A 25807-nucleotide genomic window follows, 5' to 3' on the forward strand; every position below is an offset into this window, starting at 1 on the left:
TTATGCCACGGGCTATGGGCACATTCTGGTGGTCTCAGGGGTGACCAAGGTTTGTGCAGATGAACCTAATATCATTCTTTAAATCCTGAGCCATATTGAGTGAGGGTGAATCTTTCTCCTCTAAATGGAGCAGTTCTGTGGACTGGGGTGGTAGGGATTGAAATGCAACGCATCATCCTCCCCTTTGGAATTTTGGTCATGGGGAGTGGTGAGCAGAGGAGTTCCCTGTTGTTCTTCTGAGATTGGATGAGGTTCTTCCCCACCTCCCCCCACAAGGTTACAGCTTCTCTTGGGCGGGGGTGGTTTACTACATCAGGGTTTAAGAGTGCAGTACTTACGTTGCTCCAAAATCACTATAAAATATCTGCAAAGAGATTTTGGACAGATGCATCTGGGGCTATCCTGGGGCCATATTCTGTTTATACCACAGTATATTCTTTGGGTTATTTCTTTCAATGTGTGGGAGAAGGAGCTATCACATTGGAAGGGGTAGTGTGATGCTAATAGTCTAATAGGGGAAAATAAGCATTTTAATTTTACGAATAACATCTTCTATGCCCCCTTTTAGAAAGCATTTTCTAAGATGTAGTTTCAAAAATCCTAACCCTTTTATTGTCATTAAGGAAGACAATCCTGAAGTGTTAGGGAGGTGATTCCTGTGGACATTCAACTAAGAAGATGCTTGAGAACATCTTGTCCAAAGCCCGATTCTCCATTTATCACCGTTTACCTTCTCTCCAGTTTCCTCACAGTTGAGATCTGGAGGGCTGAAGCTTTTGCCAATAAAGGGCTCTGTGGTTTCAACCAGAACAGAGCTCCAAGTCCCAGACCTCATTTGGTAGGGTCTTTTAAGGACCTTGCAGATCTGGCTCTGACATTCCTTTTCTTTCCCAAGCAGCCACCTGTCACTGCAAGCCAAGAGCATGTTCTGATCCCAACAGGGGAGAAGGGCCTCTCTAGGTGAATGCTTACCCTGGGGAGGGAGGGTGGGTGGGTGAGAAAGTGGAGATGCAGAGACAGAAGAAAAGGACAGGACCTGAGTAGGAGCTTAGATCTGATGCTGGAAAGGACAGCCTCTTCACACCTCCTTCTTAAAGGAAGAATGTTATTTTTTTCACCAAAATTCTAACATGACTCTTTGAAAGTGTTAGAGTCCGTTTCTTGCTGGGGTTTCTGGATGAACACATGAGGCAGCTACATAATGCTGCTTCATTTGGACAAGATGTTTTCACCCACTTAGCAAACAGACTTAGGATAGATTTCCCTATTTCCTTCCTTTTAGCTGAGTGCAAATAGCACTCTTCTAATGTCAGCACCGAAGTGCACTGTGCTGGGCAGTGCAGGCTGGAAGGCCAGGGTCTGACATGTCACTTAACCTCTCAAAGGCTCAATCTTCCCAAAGGGAGGATGAGATAATAATTATAATACTTCCTCCTAGAGTGTGGTAGGTGCAGTAATGGCTTGCCCCAAAATGTCCATGTCCTATAATCCTTGGAATTTGTTACATTACATGGCAAAAGGAGCTTTGCAAATGTAATAGGGTAAGGATTTTGAGTTGGAGAGATTATCCAGATGGGCCTAAGGTAATTACAAGCGTCCCTATAAAAGGGAACCAGGAGGCCCAGAGTCAGAAAGAGATTGGAAGACACTACATTGCTAGCTTTGCAGATGGAGGAAGGGGTCGTGAGCCAACAATACAGGTGGCTTCTAGAAGCTGCAAAAGGAAAGAGAACAGATTCACCTCTAGAACTACCTGAAGGAATGCAGCCCCGCTGATACCTCACTGTTCGCCTAGTGAAATGCATTTAGGATTCTGACCTCCAGAAGTGTAAGGTAATCCATTTGGGTTGTTTTAAGCTACTGAGTTTGTAGTAATTTGTTACAGCAGCGAAAGGAAATTAATACACAGGGTAAATCTGGAATATTGCAGCAACTGAACAGCAACTGCATTAGCAGTGGGCACAGAGGTATAGTCTAAAGTCTTTATAGCTGTTTTAGGGTGAACAGAAAAAATTCCTGGTTTTTCTTTAGGACCTTATAGTGAAACATAGAATGGATAGTTTTTATACAGTTCTTCTACTGGATTTCAGTATCCTTAAAAATATTTGCTGGCTGTCATTTTTCATGGAATCTTTTAGTGGACAAGGAAGAAAGTTCTTAGAAGCTTGACACAAAATGAGACCGAGTTTATTGCAATAGTTTTCTGACTGTATTTTGTATTGATTCCATAAAGCCTTCTGAGATATACCTAATACCCATTACCAAGGGTTCCAGGTAATATACTGACTTCTAAATGTTAGATGGAAATATTTTTACAATTCATTATATGCTTTCTTTCTTAATCAGAACACAAGGTCTTAATCAGAACACAAGCCGCACCATGCTATCTTTTGACTTTTTTGTGTGTGGGGGGGTTCTGTTCTCTGTTTTTCTAGTTACCTTCCCTGCTCACCAATCTCTCTTCTCTCTTCTAATGTGATGTTCCTAGTCTGCTGTGGTCTTCCCAAGTGGGTCATGAGCTCAGTGGACTCATGCCTGTAGTAAGAATAAGCGAGAACTGGGGGAGATCAGAGGCCCTGCTGTAAGAACAGCACAGGAGTGTCTACACCCAAACTTTGTCTTCTTTTTTTTTTTTTTTTTGCCAATCAGAGGTCATTGTCACTTCTTGATTGTAAGATGACTATCTAGATTGCAGGGTGGATGTCTTAGTTCCAGAGAGGTGAGGTACCATAGGTTTTAGGTGCTCTGCGTCAGGTGCCATGGAGCTCAAGGAGGAGGAGGAGTGGAGCCCATAAGCTCTGGGGCAGGGGCCATGCCTCGTTATCTTCGTGATCCTGGGCCCAGCACGGTGCCTGACACAACTGAGGTGATCAATTAATGTTTTTAAATGAATGAGGTTTCGTTATCATAGTCAGCTCAAGGCCGATTTTGAAGTTTTTGCCTTGCATACAGTTATTCCTTGTGTTTGGGTTTCTGTCTGTCTGTCCATCTGTCTCTCTATACTCTGGGAAGTCTTCCCTCCTTTTTGGATCATATTCATTTTCCCTGCAATATGTTGTAACTTATTACATGTAGCTATTAGATGTAAAACAATCAGAATATGATTTCTATGAAAATATAAACTTAAAAAGCCCTGTTTTAGGTACACTTTTACTTTTAGGGGGGCTGCTTGTTAGTCAAAATTAAACTCTAAATAGCAGAATTAAGATGATTTTAAAAAATGGAATGATTCATACGTTTCTGGTGTAAAATCTATCTGGAAAGCAATTGAGAAACACAGATCAAGGGCCTTAAAAGTGTTCATGCTTCTTGGTCTGGTAATTCCAATTCTAAGAATTTGTCCAAGGAAGATAACAAAGATTTGTGTGGGAGAGTATTGAAAGACTCAGAGGTGCCACTCTTCATGTTCTCACTCCCCTGAAGGACTCCCATCTCTGCTAAGATTGTGTGAAGCCATTCCCCTCCCTGAGAGGGGGATCAGAGAGAAACCCTCTCTTTTCAGCCAGCTAATAGTCATAGTGAGTTATTTGAGCCCCAGGAATGTTACCTTTGGTCTATTTCATTTTCTCTCCAGATCAAAGAAAAAGAAAAAGGTAAGTCTGTTTAGATAGGTAGAGGGAAAATAGGGAAAAATAAATAGGAAAATTTCCTATTCTGTTCTCAGCTTCATCTTAAAAAAAAATTCTCTTTCAGGAGTAGAGTCTCTAGACAGAATAAGCCCCAGAACTATGTGGGAAGAAGGCCTTGTTACATAATGGATATTCTTCTGCAGATGGTTTCAAAGACTGTGACACAGCCATGATGGCTATTAAATGGATTACTTTAAAACTATATACAACTGGGGTTGTGGGCCTCATTTTAAAATTTCATTAAGATTCTTAATTGCTTACAGTTATATTTCTTCTGAAGTTAGGGTAATTTGGTTGAGATCGGCAACTGGCTTTATGTGCATGGCTGTCTTAGATACATTCCCAAGAACTCTGCTTTCGGGGAACTAATCACACTTGAACTCATCTGATAATGCATTTTCCTTTCCTTTTCCCTTTTAATAACACATTCTTTATAATTTCCATTGAATTAAATTATTTTTCATTGTTTTCCTGACTGATTCCCAGATACAAATTATGTCTTCCTGCTAGTCTCCTTTCCTTCCTTCACAGTGGTAATAATAACTTGAAAATATGTAACTAGTTGTGTGTCTATTAAGGCCTGTCTCTCTTCCTAGACTGTGAGCTCATCCAAGCAGGGGGGACATCGGCTCACCCCTCTACACCCACGGTGTAGCACACAGTGAGCCTTTACCAAACACGGCCCAGTAAGTAGATGAACAAACAGAACTGCTTCTGGAAAAAATGATCAGCATTTATAACAACGTGGACATCTGATCTCCCCTGCATAATGTCACCTGTAAGTCAGCAGATGGTTTTATGATCATTCAAAGAATATAAGTGACAAGTGGTTTAAATCTCGGACTAAATGCATGTACATACAAGTGAGACTTGCTATCACGTATGAATTGGACCCTTCTGTAATACAGACATTTGTTTCGAACTTTGGGAAAGGGTTAGCTGTTGCTAAGAAGACCGCAAAACATCTTGTTACAGTAGAAAAGCCGAAATGAACCGCCACGCCATCCCCAAGAGCAGCAAAGAAAACAAACTTCCAGAGCAAACCTTTCCAGGAACTGTAGGAAGGAAGATTAATGGAGTATTATATAAGTTCAGTTAATGTATTGAACCCTGTCAGTGCCATTTTTCTCACTGATTTCTAAAAAAACAAAAAAATATATATAATTTTTTAATTCTATAGGCTTTCTCTATTGTTACAAGGTTGATCAAATCTTTTTTTTTTTTTAATTAGCTATTCATTATATATTTTTTCTTGCTTTCTAAACCTTGTCTCACCATGTGAATGAGTTAGAATGAGGGAGGAACAAATAGAACAAACCAAAGTTATGGAGAAAGTATGTGTGTGAACTTTATTTCATCATGAGAAAATCACTTCTGTGCAGTAACAGAGAATACTGATATATCTACACGATGATAAGGTTTTCTTTGTATTTAGATACATACCTTATATTTGTACACAATATATAAAATTCATGGAGGAAATTAATTTCTACAGTACAGTTTCTTTGTTGGAAGAGGACTTGTTCCGTTAGTTTCGTTTAGAAAATGACCCCCAGTCCTGTGCCTGTGGTACCAGGGATCGCAGTTCCAATCCTGTAATTTATTAGACACCATAATCTTATGAACAGTAAGAGAAACTGAGAAACTACATCCTCCTGCAGGATGAAAAGAGAAACATGAATGCTCAAGCTGCTATGCTAGTAACTGATTTTAGCGGAAGAATATGATTTCCATGATATATTATGAATAGAAATAGTAGGTCTCATGATACATATTAGCAACATTGCTGCAAACTGTCTCCCTGCTCTGACGGCATGCACTTCACTCTTCAATCAAACCGCCTGGTACGCACGTGGGAAGCGAGGCCATCCTCACGAAGGGCCTTCTGCATGGCATGTGGGCAACTCTTGGAGGGCTTTAGCATTTAGCAATGGGACTCGGGAAAAGAGGCAACTGCTCTCAGGCAGAGAGGTCATCCCAGAGGGAAGTTGCTAAAGGGGTCATTCGGGAGGCTGTAGCTACCGCATCCCTATAACCCGATGGGAAATAGGTCGTGCGGGCATGTTTCCTTCAGCGAATCCTTCTCTTTGAATAGCATCCCTCACAGACTTACCACTGCTCCCCAAGCACGGTTTTTACGGCTAGGGGCCTGTCAACCTTGCTGTGGGATTTGAAGTTGTGCTTGTTTTTAACCATGTGAACCATTTAAAGGGTGATTGGCGCATGCCAAGGTTTGTGGGAAGTGGGAACAAAACACCACCACAGTTCTTTGAGCTAACATCTTGAATTTGAACAAAATCAACACACTTGGTTCTGCAGAGGGAAGTTATGGGGAATGCCAGTGGGGGTGACTTCTATGATTAAAATGACACCCAGAAGGTCTGAAAATGCTCTGGCACCGACCACAATCACCTCTTCATAGGTTTAATTTCATGTGCTGTGATTGCTTTTAAAATGAAAATGTTAAAATCCTCAGAGGTTATACCTGGTCATCAAAGGCAAGCCCCTCTTCCGAGAGGAATGGCTTGACTCTGATGACCAAAATATTTACAGTATGGCCAAGAAGTGAAAGTTCTCTGGGGCTTGACCTAGTACAGTGGCCCTTGGTGGCCTAACCCAGCCTAGAGGGACGGGCAAAGGTGAAAATGGCGAGGTAATGCGGAGTTGCTGGTCATTTCCTGTTTGGTGCCCACAGGAAGCCTCAGTCCTGGCGCCGCCGGCCTCGGCTTTGGCCGTGAGATGGAAGCGGTCCGCGCTGGGTAAGCCAGGAGTGGCCGACAGGCCCTCTCTGAACAGCTCTAGCACCCCACACCCATCGGAAACATGTTCAGTCACACAAATCCACAGCTGGAAACAACCTCGGCCCCACCCTCAGAAACAGGCAAGCACTACAAAGCAATTTAGAATCATCTGGGTAAAATTGGCAAGTGATGTGTGTCGTGGAGAAAGGGAGCCTGCCCTAGAGCCTAGATACATTTGTTTCACACACCGGGGGGACATTCAGGCCTTCATTTTTTTCAGCTTCTTCAACTGCAGCTTATTTAGAGTGTTATCAAAGGAAGCCGACGCCCCAGGCCATTTGAACTGCCGCTGTGGACTCTTTGGTTTGATCACATCCACATACCATGGGCTCTCTAACAGCAGGAGAGGAACAGCGGCATTGTGCCAGAATGCAGAGCAAGTCATGGAAACACTTCAGAAAGTGGGCAGTGGTGGGGTTACCTCCGGGCTTGCCAGCCACTTTAGATGCCTCGCAGTTCTCGCTCGGAGGGATACTGCTGAAGGGCCTTACCCTCAGACGTTTGGAGGACCAGGGTCTTGCTGTACTGGCTCACTCCTGTTTTGTTGAAGGCCTTGATGCGAGCGTTGTATGTGCTGTTGAAGTGAAGACCGTCCACGGTGCACATCGTCTCCTTTCCAACATACACTTCCTGAAGGTCAACAAATAACAGGCCACCATTTAATGCCAGCCCTTGTGAGGGGCGAGGGATGCAGTGTCGCTCAGTGGTCAGGAGCAAGCATTTTGGTGGCAGCCTGATCTGGAGTCAAATCCTGTGGGATACTAAGCTATTTAATTGACTTAAAAAATTTTTTTTTTAAGATTTATTTATTTATTATTTGAGAGAGAGAGTGAGAGCATGGGGAGGGGAGGAGCAGAGGCAGAGGGAGAAGAAGAGAGAGAATCTCAAGCAAACTCCCTGCTGAGCGTGGGGCCTGTTGCGGGGCTCAATTTCACGACCCATGAGATCATGACCTGAGCCAAAACCGAGAGTTGGATGCTTAAACAACTGAACCACCCAGGCACCCCTAATTGACCTTTTTTTTTTTTTTTTTTAAAGATTTTATTTATTTATTTGACAGAGATAGAGAGAGAGAGCACAAGTAGGCAGAGAGGCAGGGAGAGGGAGAAGCAGACTCCCTGCTGAGCAGGGAGCCCGATGCGGGACTCGATCCCAGAACCCTGGGATCATGACCTGAGCTGAAGGCAGCTGCTTAACCAACTGAGCCACCCAGGCGCCCCCCTAATTGATCTTTTTAAGTCTCAGTTTGCTCATATGTAAAATGGGGACAATAATACCCAGTTTATGAGGTTGCTAGGATGATCATATAATGAGGTCACGTGTGCAAACTGTTGAACATTGTACCTTATATTTAGCATGGGCCTGGCACCTTAATGAATGGTAATTACTAGTGGTTAGGGTTTAAAAAATTAAAATTGGGTGCTTATAGTTAGCATTATGCTTATTATTATTAATTTGGCATTTACACATATATTATTACACCTACCGAGCTCTTTATCCATCAGCATGATTTGTAAAAACTGGTTGGGTGGTTGGGACCACTTAGAGGGTGGTCTCTATGCTGTGTCTATAACTCCACTGGTAACTTTAGGAACTGTCACAAAGATTACACTCAGAGTCACAGGAGTATAGGTTTTATCGTGGTGCAGAGGGAAGGGGGAGGAAACAGGGGCGGGAGGAAGAATGACATTTCAAAGGCTTAAAATAAATTGTAGCATAATGCATCTTTAGCATAGGTTAGGCATGTGCCTCCCTCTTTAGCTGTAGGCTTCTGCAACATTATGCTGATGTAATGAGTAAAAATAATTTTTATTCAAAGCACAGCCTTAAAATGATAACTCTCTGGTGGGATACTAACCAGACTGGGGTCTGGGATCCTGGCATGCTAAGAATTTTATATGATGGATTATCTAACTGACTCTTAACAATGCATGTGGTATGTGTTAATATCACCCCCATTTTACAAATGAGGTCCTGAAGGCTCAAAGAAATGAGAAATGGGCAGTCACATGGCTAAATGGTGGAGTCCGGATCTGAGTGCAAGCAGTTGGACTCCAGAGCTTGTGGCCTGCATGGGCCTTCTCTTCAGAAGGGGAGGGCAGTTTCTATTCAGAGACTCCTTCGTCCATCTTTGACGGTTCAAGGAGAATGCAGGCCTCAGTTGAAGGGCAGGCAGACCCTGCCAGGATGGTCTGGCCTCAGGAGAGGTGGGGAAGCTTGGCCTGAGACCCCACCATGGGTCCTCTGAGGTGGTCCCTGGCTTTGGTTAACAAGTAGCAGATGCTCTACTTACCCGGAACTGACCACCATTGCCGTCATCCAGCTCCAGAATGTAGCCTTCGGCAGGCACCGTGGACAGGGGTGGCTGTTTCCAGGACAGCGTAGCGCTGTTGTTGTGAGTACAGCACTCCTCCAGCTGCAGGATGGGGGTTGCTGGGACTGGAGAGGAAGCTAAACAGAAATTAGTGTAACCCTGGCTTCTGCTGAGTTGCGAACATTTCAGGATCTTGGAATGAGAAACATCCCCCTGATCAACACGAGGCTCGACTAAGTAGCTAGCCCATGGGGGACCTGAACTGGATCCCTTCCAGAGTCTCTAGGAGTGGGACTGGGTCCTGAGCTGCTGTGCTGCCTTTTCCCAAACTCGTGGTGGCACTTCTTACCTTAACTGTTGGGGAGACAATTGCTCTGTTCTCACCCCCTTGAGCACCGAAGACATCATACTTAAGGGAACTATTTTAATGGGGGATGGGTTTCCAGCCCAGCCCACTAAAGCCCATGTAACCCATAACATGGCTGAAAAATGTATCATAAAATTTATTCTGAGCCTTGGCCCCCAGTGTATAAACTTGGAACTGCCTATTCTGAGCAGTTTGTTTGTTTTACCAGTGATTCTACTCAAGGTCTTGTGCACGTAAGTAGCTGCAACAGTGGATTTTTGAAAACTTAGTACTAAGGGACATAAAAACAGTGATTTCTCCATTTCAAAACTTCTGAGGAACTTGACCTCATTCTTTCATGGTAGCTATGCTAGCTCAGGTCCACTCTCTGCAGGTGCAGAACAGCCAACTGTGAGCCTGGAGGGTAGTATGGGAGCAGAAGGGGCCCAGCAGGGGAGGGTCAAGGTGTCCTTGTGACTTTGTGAGAATCTGCCACAGTACTACTGGTCACAACATGCCCCTGTCCCCATTTTGTGCTGGGGGTCTTTTCTATTACTTCAAACTGCAGAGCGGTTGAGCCTTCAGACACATAGACATAGAACTGTTAGGTACCAAACAATCCCAGTTCCTAACATATGAACTCAATGTATGTATTTGGGAGCAGTGTTTTTACCAACTGTTTAAAAATTTTTTTTTTTAGCACCAAACCATTAATTTATTTTTGTATCACTTTAACAACAGGAGAGAACAGTTTGGGCCGCGTCCAGGGACATTTAAACGAACAAATGTTAATTATGGAACGCCTGGTATGCTGTACCGAAATTGGACTCTGTGTCATTCATCAAATTATCTGCTCCCTGCCATCACCTCAACCCCAAAGATGGTATATTTAATAGCAGTTTAGGAAACAGGTTCTATGATGGATAAGCTAAAGAACAATAGCAGTGATCAGAACACAAGAGATGCGAAGGTGAGGCAGGTCAATTATGCTTAAGAAAAGACTTTGATACAAGAAGACCATGCTGGACAATTACGATGAACTCTAAAAAACAAACTGAGGGTTCTAGAGGGGATGGGGGTGGGAGGATGGGTTAGCCTGGTGATGGGTATTAAAGAGGGCACGTTCTGCATGGAGCACTGGTGTTATACGCAAACAATGAGTCATGGAACACTACATCAAAAACTAATGATGTAATGTATGGTGATTAACATAACATAATAATAAAAAAAAAGAAGACCATGCTGGAGTTACTAGAGCAAACATAACAAAATCAAAATTATGACCAGATAATTGGAGGTGGTGAGTGTAGGGACGGAAATCATGGTTCAGATTTCAATGGCATAGGGTTCAGTTGGTCTTATGAGAGAAGAGTGGCTTCTATAGCCTCAGAGGTCCCCGAACATCCAGAATTGGAGGAAAGGAGATAGATTCATTGCCTTGTTCAAGAAATAGACTACAGGATCGGATGGGAAGGGGAGGAGAGAGAAGACGTAACTCCTAGTGATCATCTACCCATAAACAGGCATCACCTAAAAGTTGTAATTGGAGGGTTAACTTCAGGTCATCACGTATTAGGAAACCACTTGGTCATTAAACATTTTTCCCTTATAAAAATAATAAATTTTAACATATTAACTATGGAGTAAATTATGATGAGTTTAAGCAAACCATTCTTCAAAGGGCTTCTAGAGACATGGAATGATTCTCCCTGGGGATATTTGCTCTGAGCTGTCCTTATGAATCAGAACCTACCATAAAACAACCTATTCCTTGGACTCTCTTTATTTCATTAGCTCCCCCATCAATCTTCATTTTCCCTTTGTTCATGTCTCAGGCAAGTCTACATTTCATCAATTTTAAAATCAAAGAATAAGATCACAAGATGGTTTCAACTTGAATCATGCAAATGCTTGCAATGTCTCCGATAAGTAACTCAAATTTCCTTGTATAGGCATAGGTATAATTAACAGATTAATTGAAATACATGGTGTCATGTGTAATTAAAACATGGGAACTTCATTTGTAAGTCCTCAGTGGATACACTTTAAAAGACCAAAAAGATAATAAAAAGTCTAACCACTCATAATCTTCAGATTTTAATATTGTCTAGAACTTAAGCAAACAAAAAAGTGAAATGAGGGAGGGAGAGAGAATGGAGAGAGAGGGAGGGAAAGAGAGAGAGAGAGAGAGAGAAACGAAAATGAAGGACTATAGAGACATTTGCATGTCTAAATCTATTTCTTGATGTGCTCAGAATTATTTTTTCTGTTTCCTTATTTACCCCAAAGTGACGTGGCCTATAAAAGGCAAATGTGACAAAATTACAGCCTCTTCAACAAAGACTAAGGCTGACATTTTAGGAAAATAGATTTTATAGTGGGTGTTATGTTATCCTATTTCACTTTATTAGGTATAAAATAAATGGTCTATAAGAATCCAAAGTATTTTCAAATTAACTTATTATTTGTGTTTTGGAAATGGATGGCATCACAGTTCCTGGGCTGAACTCTAAGAAATTTTTATTTTACTGAAACTTCTGTCATTGAGCTGCCGTAGCTGTCTTAACCTTAACACTTTCACCACCATTCTTGGACGTCTTTGTTTTTCCTAAAGAACCAGTTTCTCCTGACCTGATCAGAAGTCTATTGCTTAGCATTCTTTTGGCCCATAATATCAAGCTTCAGGCTAAAAATTCTCTCCTTAGTTGCAGGGGGCAACCGTTCTTACCGACTTCCTTGAAGGGGACTCGTGGAGCCTCAGCTCAAAATTAAATTCTGCAACAGTGTCTTCTTAAAGTTTTCAAATGTCTTACGTTTTTAAAGGCCATTCTCGTTCAAATTATAGCTTACATTTTTCATACTCATTTAATTTTTTTTCCCAAATCCTGCCGATTGTGAACACTCACCACGCTGCGGGATTCCTCTGTGAAAGGTCCCAAGAATGTGGCGGGGACATGTAAGGACACACGGCCTCCCACCCTGGGCGTGGAAACTAATGGTGGGTGGTGCTTTTTGAGTGCCTGGCAGTGTGCTGAGAGGTTCTACATGTCGTCACTCACGTGATGTTCACAGCACCCCCACAAGAACAGGTGCCGTTATCAGCTCTAGTTGGTAGATGAGGAAACGGAAACAGACAATTTTCACAACTACTCCGTGGCGGAGCCGGTGTCCGAGGCCCAGCAGGCCGGCCCCAGGGGCTGTGTGCATATTTGCACCACGCTGCCTCTCCAGCCTGGGTGTGTGATAACAGTGTACTGGAGGGAAGTCCCCGCGCCTCATTCCAAGAGGAATGTTTCCTTTTGCTTCCTGTAATGTGAGTGATAAAGTTCCCCGAGACTTGCTGGTGTAGATTAACGAAATATTTCACCATACATAGCATAATGCATCGATTTATCGCATCACTGTGTTGTCTACACACAGTGTGGACACGAGTGTGACACACTGGGTGTCAACCATACTTTAAAAATTGTGAAAAGAAAAGAAAGAAATATTTCACCACAAGAGCTACGGTGGTTGAGAATGCAATTCTCCTGAGTCATCTTGTCTAAATGTTCCCTGGTGGACCGTAGTTCCTTTTTGTGGTGGCTGAACAACACAAGTGGCATCTTAGGAAAGTTTATACTTTAGAGGAACAACAAGCCGTTTCTGCAAAGCTCTCATTAGTACACTGTTACAGAGAAATGTGAATGTGGGTTTTGAGGACATGCATTGCAGGTCTCCAAACCATGAACGGATCATGTGCATGAACAGATGATATGCGAGTCAGCCTGTGTGCTCATCCCCATCCCTGCCAAACCCCTGGGTGCTCTTTCTCTATGATTTATAAGAGGGTCTGTTCACATCACACCGACCTTGCCCATGACCTTGGTGCATACTCAGGGCTCTTACATTTGACATGAGTTCATAAAGATAAATGTGTTCTTAGGTGACTAGAGGCACTTAAGGGATTAACAGCCATTGGTTTATGTGTTAAAAAGGCTTCTGGGAGCATTAGGTCACTGTGTCATATCCTGGTTCAGAATGAACATGCTGGCATTTCTTTTCAGCACTGACTCATGAATCTTGGGACACTGTCTATACTTAAAACAATTCTGGGATAATATTTTTCTGGGGCTGTTTGAACAAAGGTACCAGCATTCTCCACTTAGATTTCAGTTGCTTGAGGGTGATGCAGAATCAGAAAGGGCAGATCAGTTAAATCCTTCGCTCATAAGAGAATAATTTTCTTGCTGAGTAGTAGCTGAGTAGTAATAGTTTAAAAACCAGTAACAGACCTATCTTCTTTGATATCAAGAAAAGAAAAAGGCACCTGAGATGAAATTCCAAAACCAGAGAGATGCTAGAATTTCCAGTTAAGAATGAACAGATATTTTTGTTGTTAGTTTGAGTCAGAACTTTAAATGTGTATTTTAAGTAGCTTTGAAAATATTTTAACTTTCTACTGTAATCTGCTTAGCATAAATAGGAAACATATGTTGAAGTACACGTATTATATTAATGGTCAGATTATTTTAGCACTGTTCCCAATGCTATTTAAATTTTGGCCATTCTTACGTGGATTTGGGGGTACAGTTTCTTGAGATATATTTACTGACAAGCTGTGAAAGTGCAGTGTATTAAACTGACCAAGCATATCCTATGGAAAAACACTAACACTACACCAGCCCAGCTGTGTATGTTAACAGCTATCAAAGAGGCCAGTAGGAGTAGTCTTAACTACAGCCAATCAAGTTCTATTGCGTCATGACCTTTTGGCTTTTCCTTTCCATCAAAAACATCTGACAGATAAAAATTATTCAGAGTCTAAAGTGTACTTGTCTCTCACTGAATTAATTAAACTTAACGAGCACAAAGCAAAGCATATAAATTAACTCTGCAGAAGGATACTAATCAGCAGTAACTTAAATTAATATGAAGTGTTAAAAAGAAAAGGAAAATGGAATAATCCAGTCTCATCCCAAATGGCCTGTGAGATGAACTTCGTAAATATCTGTCTGGGATCATTTTGTGTTCCGGCTGAATTTTTGCTGAGTGTGTTCTGCGTCTTGGCCTTGAGAGCGTGTGGCATTCTCGGCCGCGTGTACAGACTTTGGTGGAGTGGACACACAGCCATGTTCACGCGTACGTCTGCGGGCAGCCTGAAGCGGCCAAGTGACACTGCTTTAGGAACGGGGTCTGTGAGGCCCAGCACGTGAGCCTGCAGTTCCCATACCAGATGAAGGGCCTCTTCATTCCAACACAATTGTTACCCTCCTGCCAATTGGCCTGGACTCCACTCTGGGCAGATGGACATGATTCAGAAGGACAGCAAATGGGGGAGGAGAAGGATCCGTCAGCTGCTGAAAGCAATTCAAAGCCCTGAGGCTTTTCCCCTCTACCTGCTCCATCACCAAGGCTAATTGGGTTGGCTCCTTTTTTTTCCCCTTCCACCAAAAGCCCTTCCATTGCCCTTTTGCGATGTATTTTCTCCTCTGAGCTATTTGTGACATGACCTTTCAATGATTTTACCTCATTGAGAGAACTGGATCCAGAGAGAGGCTGATTGAGGGGGATTTACCTAGGGCTCCATATATTACTCAGATGGCTGTATTTCACAGACCACCGTGGGGGTGTTTAAGAAAACATTTATAACAGCAAGAAAGACGTGCTGCAACAAAAAGTTAAATTTCTTAAGTTTAAGAGAGGAAATTCGGTTATTCCTCGAAGCAGCCAGTTCATAAGGCACTAATGTTATAGCACAAACCGGAAGTTGTAGGTGCAGGATTGGAACCTCGCTTCCTGGCTTTGAACCCCTGCCCTGACATTCACTAGCTGTGTGAATTCAGGTAACTCATCCAGTTTTCCTGTGCCTCAGTTTCCCCAGATACCTACTAGGGCGGTGAGAATAAATTGAATTAATCCACGTGAAGCACTTAGGAAAGTATCTGGTTTGGTAAACAGTCAGGAAATGCTAAACATTTTTGTTACGGCAACGAAGTACTCTTATTAACCATCTATATACTCTCTACTCCAAAAATCAATTAAGGCATCATCCCAAAGCAATACATAACAAATAAAAAATGAGAAAAGTGAAAATAAAAGCACAAAAATCCGTTAAAGGGGTGAGAGAGGTACCTGCACAGGGTACACGGATGAGTTTAGTTATGTGATGTGACTCATAAGTACAGAGCCCTAAGACTTGCTGGGTTAGGTGCTTCTCTCTGTCTGATAAAAGGAAGCATGTCGATTTTTCTTAAAAAACAAAAATTTTAAAGCACTAAATTCTAAGTCCTTTATGTGGCTGCTTAAATTGGGAGAAGCAAAGAGCAAATCAATTGCTTCAATTTTAAAAAAGATTAGAACGTAACAAAATTACAGAAATGAAGAACAGATAGGTGGTTGCCAGGGACTGATGATGGCAGAGGGGAGGGATGTGGGTATGACTATCTGACCATGATGGGGTAGCATGAGGGAGGTCTCTATAGTGGTAGCTTGATTGCAGCCATGGTTAGATGACTCTACACACCTGACAAAATGGCATAGAGTGATACGTATACATTGTACCAATGTTAGTTAATTCCTGTGTGTGTGTGCTTTTTTTTTTTAAGTGGGCTCCATGTTGGGTGTAGAACCCAATGTGGGGTTTGAACTCAAAACCCTGAGATCAAGACCTGAGCTGAGATCAAGAGTCAGATGCTTAACCAACTGAGCCACCTAGGTGCCCTTAATTTCCTGGTTTTGATATAAGATGATAGTTATGCAAGATGGAACCAATGATGGAAACTGGGCTAAGGGTAACTGGACCTCTCCTTACTATTTTTGCAACTTCCTGTGAATGTACAAATATTTCAAAATGAAGGTTAAAAAAAGAATATTTTTCCAATGGATATTACTTACACTGCCATGAAAAGATCGTTGCATGTTTGGTTTTTTATTTTTCTTTGAAAGAGTTATTTTCCTTAAGATAATTTTAGGTTCTTGCACGTCCCGCAGCCACCCAAAAAGTCTCAAAGAGATCTTGCATATCCCTTAATCACATAAAGCACATTTAACTTTTAAAAAAGTTAAAATTTATTTCAAATCTTCATTTTCCTTCTGTAACCAGGCTTGCATTTTCCTAACCAGTATTGGCAAGTCAACTCTAATCCTCTCAAATTCCCACTAATTTATGCTCAACCATTTGCTCACCACCTATCCATGTGGAAGTAGTCATTTCAGTTCTGAACTGCCTTGATTTATATCAATATTTCTGGGTTACTTTCTGTAACAAGATTTTATTTATGTACAGTGATGCGGTCTCTATCTCCTTATCTTTTTTTATGTCAGCTATTCCCTGATGTTGGCTTGTGACATCTCTAAGACTCTTAAGGAGGCAAGCCTTGAGTTTATCTGGATTTATCTGGCTTTCTGAGAGGTAGGTCACATGGCTACAATGGTACGTTTCTATGTGATAAGCTAGGAGCCACTCCAGACTTTTGTACCATTAACCAGACGTGTATGTGTGTTTACTTCCCCGCCTCTTAGGTGATTTATAAACCTGCTAGTTGCCTTTTGTTTGCTGCAATCTGGCACAAAGCCTCGATCCTGCTTCAAGCATCAGTATCCACTCGGGATGTTGCTTTATTTGGGGGGGATGCAGGCACGCACCTTTCATCTGCACGAAGTCGAGCTGGTGAATGGATTGCAGTAGAGGGCTGTTGTCCAGACTCAGGTCGAAGTCCGTGGTCATCCTGGGAGTGAGCGTGCCTTTCCCCCACTGGTCCTCAGTCAGGTGCACTCTCCTTATGAGGGCGTCAGAAATCTAATCACATCAAAGACCACAGCCTAAGAAATATAATACCGCACTGGACACAGAACCCTGCTCCTACACTCTCCAGGAGCATTACCAAACCACTTTGGGACTCGCACCTTTCCTATCTCCATGTAGGCAGTGAGAAGCCTGTTATGACAAGGGTCACCTGTGCAAATCTGGGTGAGTCGGAGGGAGCCACTATATAATTAGCAGCTGTAAATTGCTCTAATAGATAAACCTGGATATGCTAATAATATTTATGACTAATCAACTAAAAGCCAACAACATTAAATAATATTTTGGTGATCTGTTAATCCTAGTAGAACTAAGAACCCTAAGTTTCTAATAGGAGGTGTGGGTATTTTGTCAACCCTTGGAATGAGTTCTATAAAATAGTTTAGAGAGGCTGCATATGGTAATCTGTAAAAGTGGAATTTCTTACACTTTAAGCCTGTCATCTTCTGTATCACTTTATTCTTTGATAGAGAACTCTTTCATTTCTTAAATTTAATCTCCCTTTGTCACTCTTGGCCAGTTTGATAAAACATGAATTGGAAGGAATCTATGTATTCCTTAATAAAATCTCCCTTAATCATTGAGATCAAAACATAAGTAAAATTCAGCTGACATCATCACATCTCATTAAAACAATCAACATTGAAAAAATCATGAGAAATCCAAGGAATGAAAAAACTTCACTTTATTTGGGAAATCACTGGCCAGTAGGAACTGTCAAGAAGGTAGAAGCCTTACATATTTAGACATTTCTAGCTGACAAAGCTGTCCAAGGTATTAGTGGAAAGGGACCCAATTCTTAGGTAAGGCAGTAACTCTGCTTTGGAGGAACTTACAGGGAATTACATTTTCATGATTAAACATGAACAAAAACAAATTTTAAGAAGCCCATATACTTCTCAATCTTGTAGCACATGGTGGCAGAGACTTCCAGGAAGTTAGTGGAGTTTTGCTGGTGCCCACACATACACGGCAGCCTGAAAGTGGGTTCCATTGTGGAGGGACCCATGCTCAGCAAGGGCTGCTGGGAGTCTGGCTGTGGCGTTGTAGACTGAGTTTCATGGGACATTGAGAATCTGAAGTGGAAACTAGTTGACACTTACCTGCAAAAAGCCACTAGGATCATTTTCCTTAATGACCTCCAGGCAGTACTCCATGAGACCTGTGGTCTGGCGCAATTTCACTGTGCAGTGAGAGATCTGATCTCGAACCACCTACGATTGATGAGAGAACAGAACAGTCCAAAGTGGCACAGGGTGAAAAAGAAGCAAACTGTGGTGCTGAAGGGACATCTTCTTCAGGTTCCCCTTGCTCCCCATCTTCCAGAGCTGACACTGTGAGTTGTTCTAAGCGGGAGGTCATGGAGAGTCTACGAAGGAGCTGAGCAGCCTGAGGTGCGGCTGCAGCTTCTGTTCTGCGAACAGTCACCCACCTGCTCCCACCCTGTGCCTCTCTTCTAAAGAGCAAACATCCCCATCTGAACCCAATTCCTTCTCATTCCGATTCTTCTTCCTGAGTGGGTGGTGGGATGGGGTTAGAGGTGAAACTTGCTGAAGACAATGAGCTGATGACAAGGAAGCCAGACAAACATGGATGCAGAGTTAAGTTTTGAGTATAACCCACTTAGAAGCAGTCACTGCCTCATTTGGGAGAGCAGTTTTTTAAAAAACATTTTATTTACTTATTTAGAGAGACAATGAGAGAGAGACAGAATGAGCAGAGGAGTGGCAGAGGGAGAGGGAGAAGCAGACTCCCCACTGAGCGGGGAGCCCGACGCGGGGCTCAATCCCAGGCCCCTGAGATCATGACCTGAGCTGAAGGCAGACGCTTAACCCACTGAGCTACCCAGGTGCCCCTGGGAGAGCAGTTTTAAAGGCTCTCTATTTACCATGCTGTGAGTCTGCTTTAACCTAGAAAGGCATCTCTCTGAACATGCAGTTTCTGCCTCTGGGAAGTGTCAAACATATGACAGTCCTTGAAAAGTTTCTTTCTTCAAAGATTCATTTTCCATGTCCTCTGCTCAGTGACCCAAATCCTGAAGTAGTTTCTGAGGCTAGAGTTGAACAAGAGTTTTCTAGGAACCTCAGTTACTTACATCCTCGGTATTTATATTACTTTGTAAAAGCCTCAAAAATATCCAGCCTTCTGGATTTTATAAATAATAACTAAAATTGAGTTTTAATAATAATTATTGAAAAGCTTTTTCTTTTTTCCTTTTCAGTTTTGATTATACATTTTCCATTAAAGATTATTATATCTACTTTCGAAAACAATTGGAAAACAGACCAAAAAAAGCAATCATCTCATCACTCTAATGCAAATTTTTAAAGCATTTTGATATTTCCTTTTAGGTTTTATCCTTGCGCTAGATATATTTATAGTTGCAATCATAATATGTGACAATTTTACCTCCTTCCCACTTAACACTATACCATAGGCATTTTACACGTCGCCACCATCAATAAGTGTTACTGGCTCCATAAATATCCCACTGAGTGGGTTATTGTAATTAAGTAACCATTCCTGTTCCTCTATTTTTGGACATTTAAATTCCTCCTAATTTTTTTTGACAATTCATCCATTTATTATTGCTGGTGTCTGTTTCTAATTTTTGTTTTATTGTTATAAAATATACATAACATAAAATTTACAATTTTAGCTATTTTTTTAAAAAGATTTTATTTATTTGAGAGAGAGAGACAGAGATAGTGACAGAGATAGTGAGAGAGAGAGAGAGAGAGAGAACGAGCAGGGAGGAGAAGGAGAAGCAGGCTCCCTGCTGAGCAGGGAGGTGGATGTGGGACTCGATCCAGGACCCCGGGATCATGACCTGAGCCGAAGGCAGACACTTAACTGACTGAGCCACCCAGGTGTCCCAACCTTAACTATTTTTAATTAGATAACTCTGTGGCATTAAATACATTCATATTGTGCAACTCTCATCACCATCCATTTCCAGAATTGTTTTCATCTTTCCAAACTAAAACTTTGTACCTATTAAACAATAACTCTCTATTTTCCCCTCCCCACTGGTCCCTGACGATGCCACCATTCTACTTTCTGTTTCTATGGATTTGACTACTCCGGGACTCTCATATAAGTGGAATCATATAATATTTGTCTTTTTGTGACTGGCTTATTTCATTTAGCATAATGTCTTCAAGGTTTATCCACATTGTAGCTGATGTCAAAATTTCCTTCCTTTTTTTTTTTTAAGATTTATTTATTTTAGAGAGAGACAGAAAGCACGAGTGGGAGGGGCAAAGGGAGAGGGAGAGAGAAACACAAGCAGACTCCTTGCTCAGCACAGAGCCCAATGCAGGGCCTATGATCGCATCCTGAGCTGAAACCAAGAGTCGGACTCTTAACTGACTACACCACCCAGGCACCCCTGAATTTCCTGAATAATATTCCATTGTAGGTACATAGCACATTTTGTTTATCCATTCATCCACTGAGGGACACTTGGGTTGCTTCTACCTTTAGCTATTGTGAATAAAGCTGTTATGAACATGGGTATACAATTATCTGTGAAAGTCCCTGTTTCACTTCTTTTGGGTATATACCCTGAAGTGGAATTGCTGGATCATATGGTAATCCTATTTTAGTTTTTTTGTGGAATCATCATACTGTTTTCCGTAGCAGCTGCACGGAAACATTTTATATTCCCATTAGCAATGCACAGGGTTCCAACTTCTCCACATCCTCACCAACACTTATTACTATCTTTTTTAAAAAAATAATAATAGCCATCCTAATGGGTGTGAAGTGGTATCTCATTGTGGTTTTGATTTGCATTTCCCTAATGACTAGTGATGCTGAGCATCTTTTCATATGCTTATTGGCCATTTGTATATCTCCTGTGGAGAAATATCTATTCAAGTCCTTTGCCCATTTTTTAATTGGCTTGTTTGTTTTTTTGCTTTTGATGCACAAAATTTATAAATTTTCATGAAGCCCAATTTGTCTACCTTTTCCTTTGCTGCCTGTGTCTCTGGTGCAATATCCAAGAAATCACTGCCAAATCCAGTGTTGTGAAGCATTTGCCCTGTGTTTTCATCGAAGAATTTTATAGTTTCAGTTCTTACATTTAGGTCTTTGGTCCATTTTCAGTTAATTTTTGTATATGGTGTTAGGTAATGGTCCAACTTCTTTCTTTGGCATGTGGATAGTCGGTTTTTCCAGTGTCATTTGTTGTAAAACTGCCCTTTCCCCATTGAATGGCCTTGCCACCCTTGTCAAAATCATACTGTTTTCATTATTGTAGCTTTGCAGTAAGTTATATAATCAGGAAGTGTGAGAACTCCAGTTTTGTCCTTTAACGATTGTTTTGGCTCTATGGAGTCTCCTAATTTTTTTGACAGATGATTTGTTACCCCTTTTTCACTTTTAATAAAATTAAAATAAAAAATAAAGTGTAGGATTTAAAATCTCCGTGTCAGAATTGGTGAAAGAAACCAACTTTGATGTGAAGATCGGTTTGTGATTTTGGTGGGGAGAGGGGAGATCAAATTTAAAATTCAGTGATTGACTTATTTTCTTCCGACATCTAGTATTCTATCAAACCACCATCCCTATTTGTTGGTCTGGGCTCATGGAATGCAAATTATTATTATTATTATTTTTGAAAAAAGTAAACAGGAAGATTAAGTTTCTGCTTCTTATGGAGAAAAAAACACAAATTACCCAAAAGCATAAAAAAAAATCCAGGACAGGTGACCTATAGCTAATATGCTACTCCTCTCTGCTATCTTAGGTGTAACTAAATTATTCCCAGAAAATGTTTTGATATTTTGGTAGCCAGTGCATCAGTGCTTCTAGGTAGTAGAAGTCTCAGCAGTCGCCAATCACTATCCAAATGGCATCTGTCCTAGGACTGTGCATACATAACCGACTGGTGCACAAGTCTGAAATAACAAGCACAGACTAGATCTGGGCCTTGTAACCCAAAGTGAGTCTGCTGTTGAGGTGAAATAGACATGGATTGTTGTGTTTATGTTCCAGAGCATGCAGATCAATGATAATTTTATGACCTAAATGTACTGAAATAAATACGTTAATCAGGCCTCATAAAATTCTATGTTTGCTTCTCTAAATTTCCTTCTCAAGCAAGATTTATTTGATGCCGAAGGAACTGTCTGATTGTTGGAGCTCTCGGACTACTCTTAAGAAGCTTCACTGTAGTAAAGAGTTGGTGAGTTTCAGTGGGGGCTGGCCATTGGCTCCTGTATTCCATGGTTCAAGCTTCTTGGAAGGACTCAATATCCCAGAGTTCCTGGCTCTCGACTCCCACTGTTCCAACGATGGATTTTGGCCCATCTTTTTACATTTCAATCAACCATTTCACAATGTTCCCAGTAGCCTGTGATAAAAATCACTGCTAAAAATTAAACTACAAGGTTCCCAGAAGCAGCACTTTTGGGTGTGTTCTAACTGACGTCTAGTTTCTTTTCTTTTCTTTCTTTTTTTCTTTCTTTTTTTCTTTCTTTCTTTCTTTCTTTCTTTCTTTCTTTCTTTCTTTCTTTCTTTCTTTCTTTCTTTCTTTCTTTCTTTCTTTCATTTATTTGACAGAGAGAGACACAGCAAGAGAGGGAACACAAGCAGGGGGAGTGGGAGAGGGAGAAGCAGGCTTCCTGCTGAGCAGGGAGCCCGACGCGGGGCTCGATCCCAGGACCCTGGGATCATGACCTGAGCCTAAGGCAGAGGCTTAAACGACTGAGCCACCCAGGTGCCCCTGACATCTAGTTTCTGAATTAATTTGGCAAGATTTCCCATCCTATGGAAATCAGCCAAATAATTAGATCTTTTAAGAGTATAAATATTTTTTCTCTAGTTGAGAGTTTTTATCAGCTCTCTTACTTGTTACCTTCCTCACTCTGTGTTATTTCTACTACTATTATTATTTATCTCATGTTATATTTTTTATGGAAAACAATTCCTAGGAAGCTAGGCCATGTCACTTTTCCCTTGAGTTCCACATTTCTGTGCAGTTGCTCTGATCTCCGGAGAAACCATATTTGCAGCTGGCTGGAGTTAAGAGTTCCTTTTCCCGGGAAGGAAATGTGCAAGTTGCAAGAATGACACAAATAGGGACTGGGAAACAATCTTCCTGCTTTCATCTGCATTATGGCCTGAACCAGCTCTCTGGAGACAATGAATTAATCTTTAGTTCATAGTTTCAGAGAATGCTTTCACAATTTTATTAGCAGTCCCCATCTGTTCGGGATGGCAAGTCCTATTGATCACTTGAACGTTTTTATTTTGTTAAGTGGCAAATTTATTAAGGTCATTCCTTGGGATATGTCACTGACACCTATTCGGAAAAGGTGAATTTGAGAATGGACTGTTGTGTCCCTCTGAGTGCTTAAATTTTTTCAGTAGTATAGAGTAATCCATGATAGCTTATATAAGTTTAAAATTTTGTTCTGCCTATCCACAACTACATTTCCCATCCCATCTCTAGTAGACCAATATCTTCCCTCCACTCAGCTCATGTAACACAACCAGCAGCAAGAACTGAAGTTAATCAAAGTGAATTTCATTATTTTATCCAACTTGACCTTGACACCCTTTATCTACCTCCATCCACCCCTCCATCTTACATGTGGCTCTTTAAAATTTTTTCTTTATTTATTCTTTTTAATAAATACTTTTTTTTAAAACATATAACGTATTATTTGTTTCAGGGCACTGGGTGTTATATGCAAACAATGAATCCTGGAACACTACATCAAAAACTAATGATGTAATGTATGGCAATTAACATAACATAATAAAACAAACAAACAAACAAACAAATAAATAAATAAATACTTTCACTCATACTATTTTCTCTCCTCATGGGATCTGCAGGGATACCACTAATGAATTTTTAGTCTAAGTAAACAGTAACATTCTCTCTCTTATATTTCAGAAATTCTTTCTTGAGTATAATTTATACCTTCCCATCACAGCTTAAAACAGTTTCCCCTAAGTATAAGGTAGTCCTTTTTTTCTATGTAAGGTACAAGTACTCTTAAGATGCAAGCTTGAAGAATTTATTCTTCACAGGTCCTATTGGTCAATGCGAGGAGTTTGTACATGTACCATTATTTCTTTTTTTTTCTTTTTTAAGATTTTATTTATTTGACAGAGAGAGACACAGCGAGAGAGGGAACACAAGCAGGGGGAGTGGGAGAGGGAGAGGGAGAAGCAGGCTTCCCGCGGAGCTGGGAGCCCAATGTGGGGCTCGATTCCAGGACCCTAGGATCATGACCTGAGCCGAAGGCAGACGCTTAACGACTGAGCCACCCAGGCGCCCCCATGTACCATTATTTCTAAAGCAAGATGGCCAACTAATGTTTGTGAGTTATAGGTGAAGTGCTTTGGCCATGAGATTCATCTAGTAAAATAATAAATTCTCTTGTTTTTTTTTCCTAGAGTAGAATATTATCCCCTATATTATCATTATATTTACTGAAACTTAGAGGCATTTAAATTAAGGGAGAACATTTTTAATTTCTCACATGCCACCATTCTCCCACATGATGATAGGCAAATATTTCCCCCCTTCTCTTGATACCACTCTCTGTACTGTAATTAATTTACCCACATGTCAACTAATCATTTCAAAGACCAGTATTGAGGCTTTGAGTTTTTAATCAAGAAAAGGATAAGTTAGCCCTATTAAATAAATAAAACATGTACCTGTTTTGAGGAAGGCTTGAGATTTTAACAGTAAAACTGAACTTTCCATTCCAAAAGTGTGAATGCCACCAATAGCCTCATCAATAAACATTGAGTGGAATATGCAAAGCATGCTCTTAGTGTGTAGAATACTACATCCCTGTACAGAGAAGTTGGTGAAGAAATACAAGTCGTTTGGAGAGATACGCATATTGGTGTGGTCCCACTCACACAGGAGAACATTTACAGTTTATGGTGGGCCGCAGTAAAAGTGGAGCATACAACATGGTATTTTGTAGGCTGTGAGGTGCAGGGAGACACAGTAGATTACTCTTTCATCTTCGAAGTATGTGTTTAGTGCCCTCTGGAGGTAAGGAATGTCACTCATGTCTGAGTTGCTGCAAAGGGCCTTAAAGAAGGTCTGTGACTGCCCTCCATTGACCTTGCCAAAGTGGGTAAAGAGGGTTCAGAAGAGTGTCCCCTAACTTTGGTGAGCTCCAGCTGTGTGTGGTGGCATCCTGGTGACTCCGTGGGCACCCGGGCATTCTGTCCCGTACCGTCCCTGTGTGACTTTTGCTCCTACATAGTAGGAAGCAGAGGATCACAGCATTTGCCAGATGAATTCCCCATTAATGATAGCCTTATAATCAATAATAATTGTGGTTAAAATTTTAGAGTGGGCCCCCCAAGGGCAGTCAAAGGTTTCAAGTGTTCCAGTGTGCCTAATTTTTCCAAATGTCTTCATTGAAATGGACTTACAGAACTCATTGCCAGTAGTTTTATTGGGTTTGAGCTGATTATTGGCTTAAATTTGTTGCTTTTTCTTTCTAATAATGGCTGTAGCCTGTCAAATCCTATCTAATTATTTAAAAAAAATTTGTAAGCTTGGATAGGTCTGTCTTCCACCCTCCCTCCCTCCCTCTCTCCCTTTCTTTCTCTTTCTTCCCCATCCCCCAGCCCAATCTGAATCAAAGGGTTACTAGCCTGTTTTGAGGCAACGGCAAAATAGCTTAAGTAAGCATTTGACAAGCCAATAATGTCCCCAGTGTAAATTTGTACTCTGACTGATATGCCATATAATTAATTTTTTAGTAAACATAATGGGAACATGACAGACAATACATGGTAAATAATAATAAAGACAATGATGACAATAGTGATAATGATTCTAACAAAACCCAACAGTACATTTGGGTTCAAAGTCAAACATTCTATATATAGTTACAATTGGGGTGTGGGGGTCCTCTGTAAAAATGAAAAGCTATA

At 41.2% G+C, this 25807-nt stretch overlaps 1 protein-coding gene across 13 annotated transcripts in view; it reads right to left on the reverse strand.

The window, feature by feature from the left end:
- TRIM9 (tripartite motif containing 9) overlaps window positions 1-25807 on the reverse strand; it is a 109770-nt gene that overhangs the window by 16224 nt on the left and 67739 nt on the right. For 10 of the 13 annotated variants that reach the window (XM_078053686.1, XM_036111124.2, XM_036111117.2 and 7 more), the window contains exons 4-7: window positions 17980-18090; window positions 16717-16870; window positions 8724-8881; window positions 6922-7060 (exon numbers count right to left, since the gene is read on the reverse strand). In XM_078053686.1, coding sequence (XP_077909812.1) covers window positions 6922-7060; window positions 8724-8881; window positions 16717-16870; window positions 17980-18090 — 562 coding nt within the window. The remainder of the gene's footprint in view (window positions 1-6921; window positions 7061-8723; window positions 8882-16716; window positions 16871-17979; window positions 18091-25807) is intronic. The other 3 variants (XM_036111137.2, XM_078053684.1, XM_036111076.2) reach the window with 1 other exon arrangement.

Source organism: Halichoerus grypus, chromosome 8, assembly GCF_964656455.1.
Source record: "Halichoerus grypus chromosome 8, mHalGry1.hap1.1, whole genome shotgun sequence".
NCBI lineage: Eukaryota > Metazoa > Chordata > Mammalia > Carnivora > Phocidae > Halichoerus > Halichoerus grypus.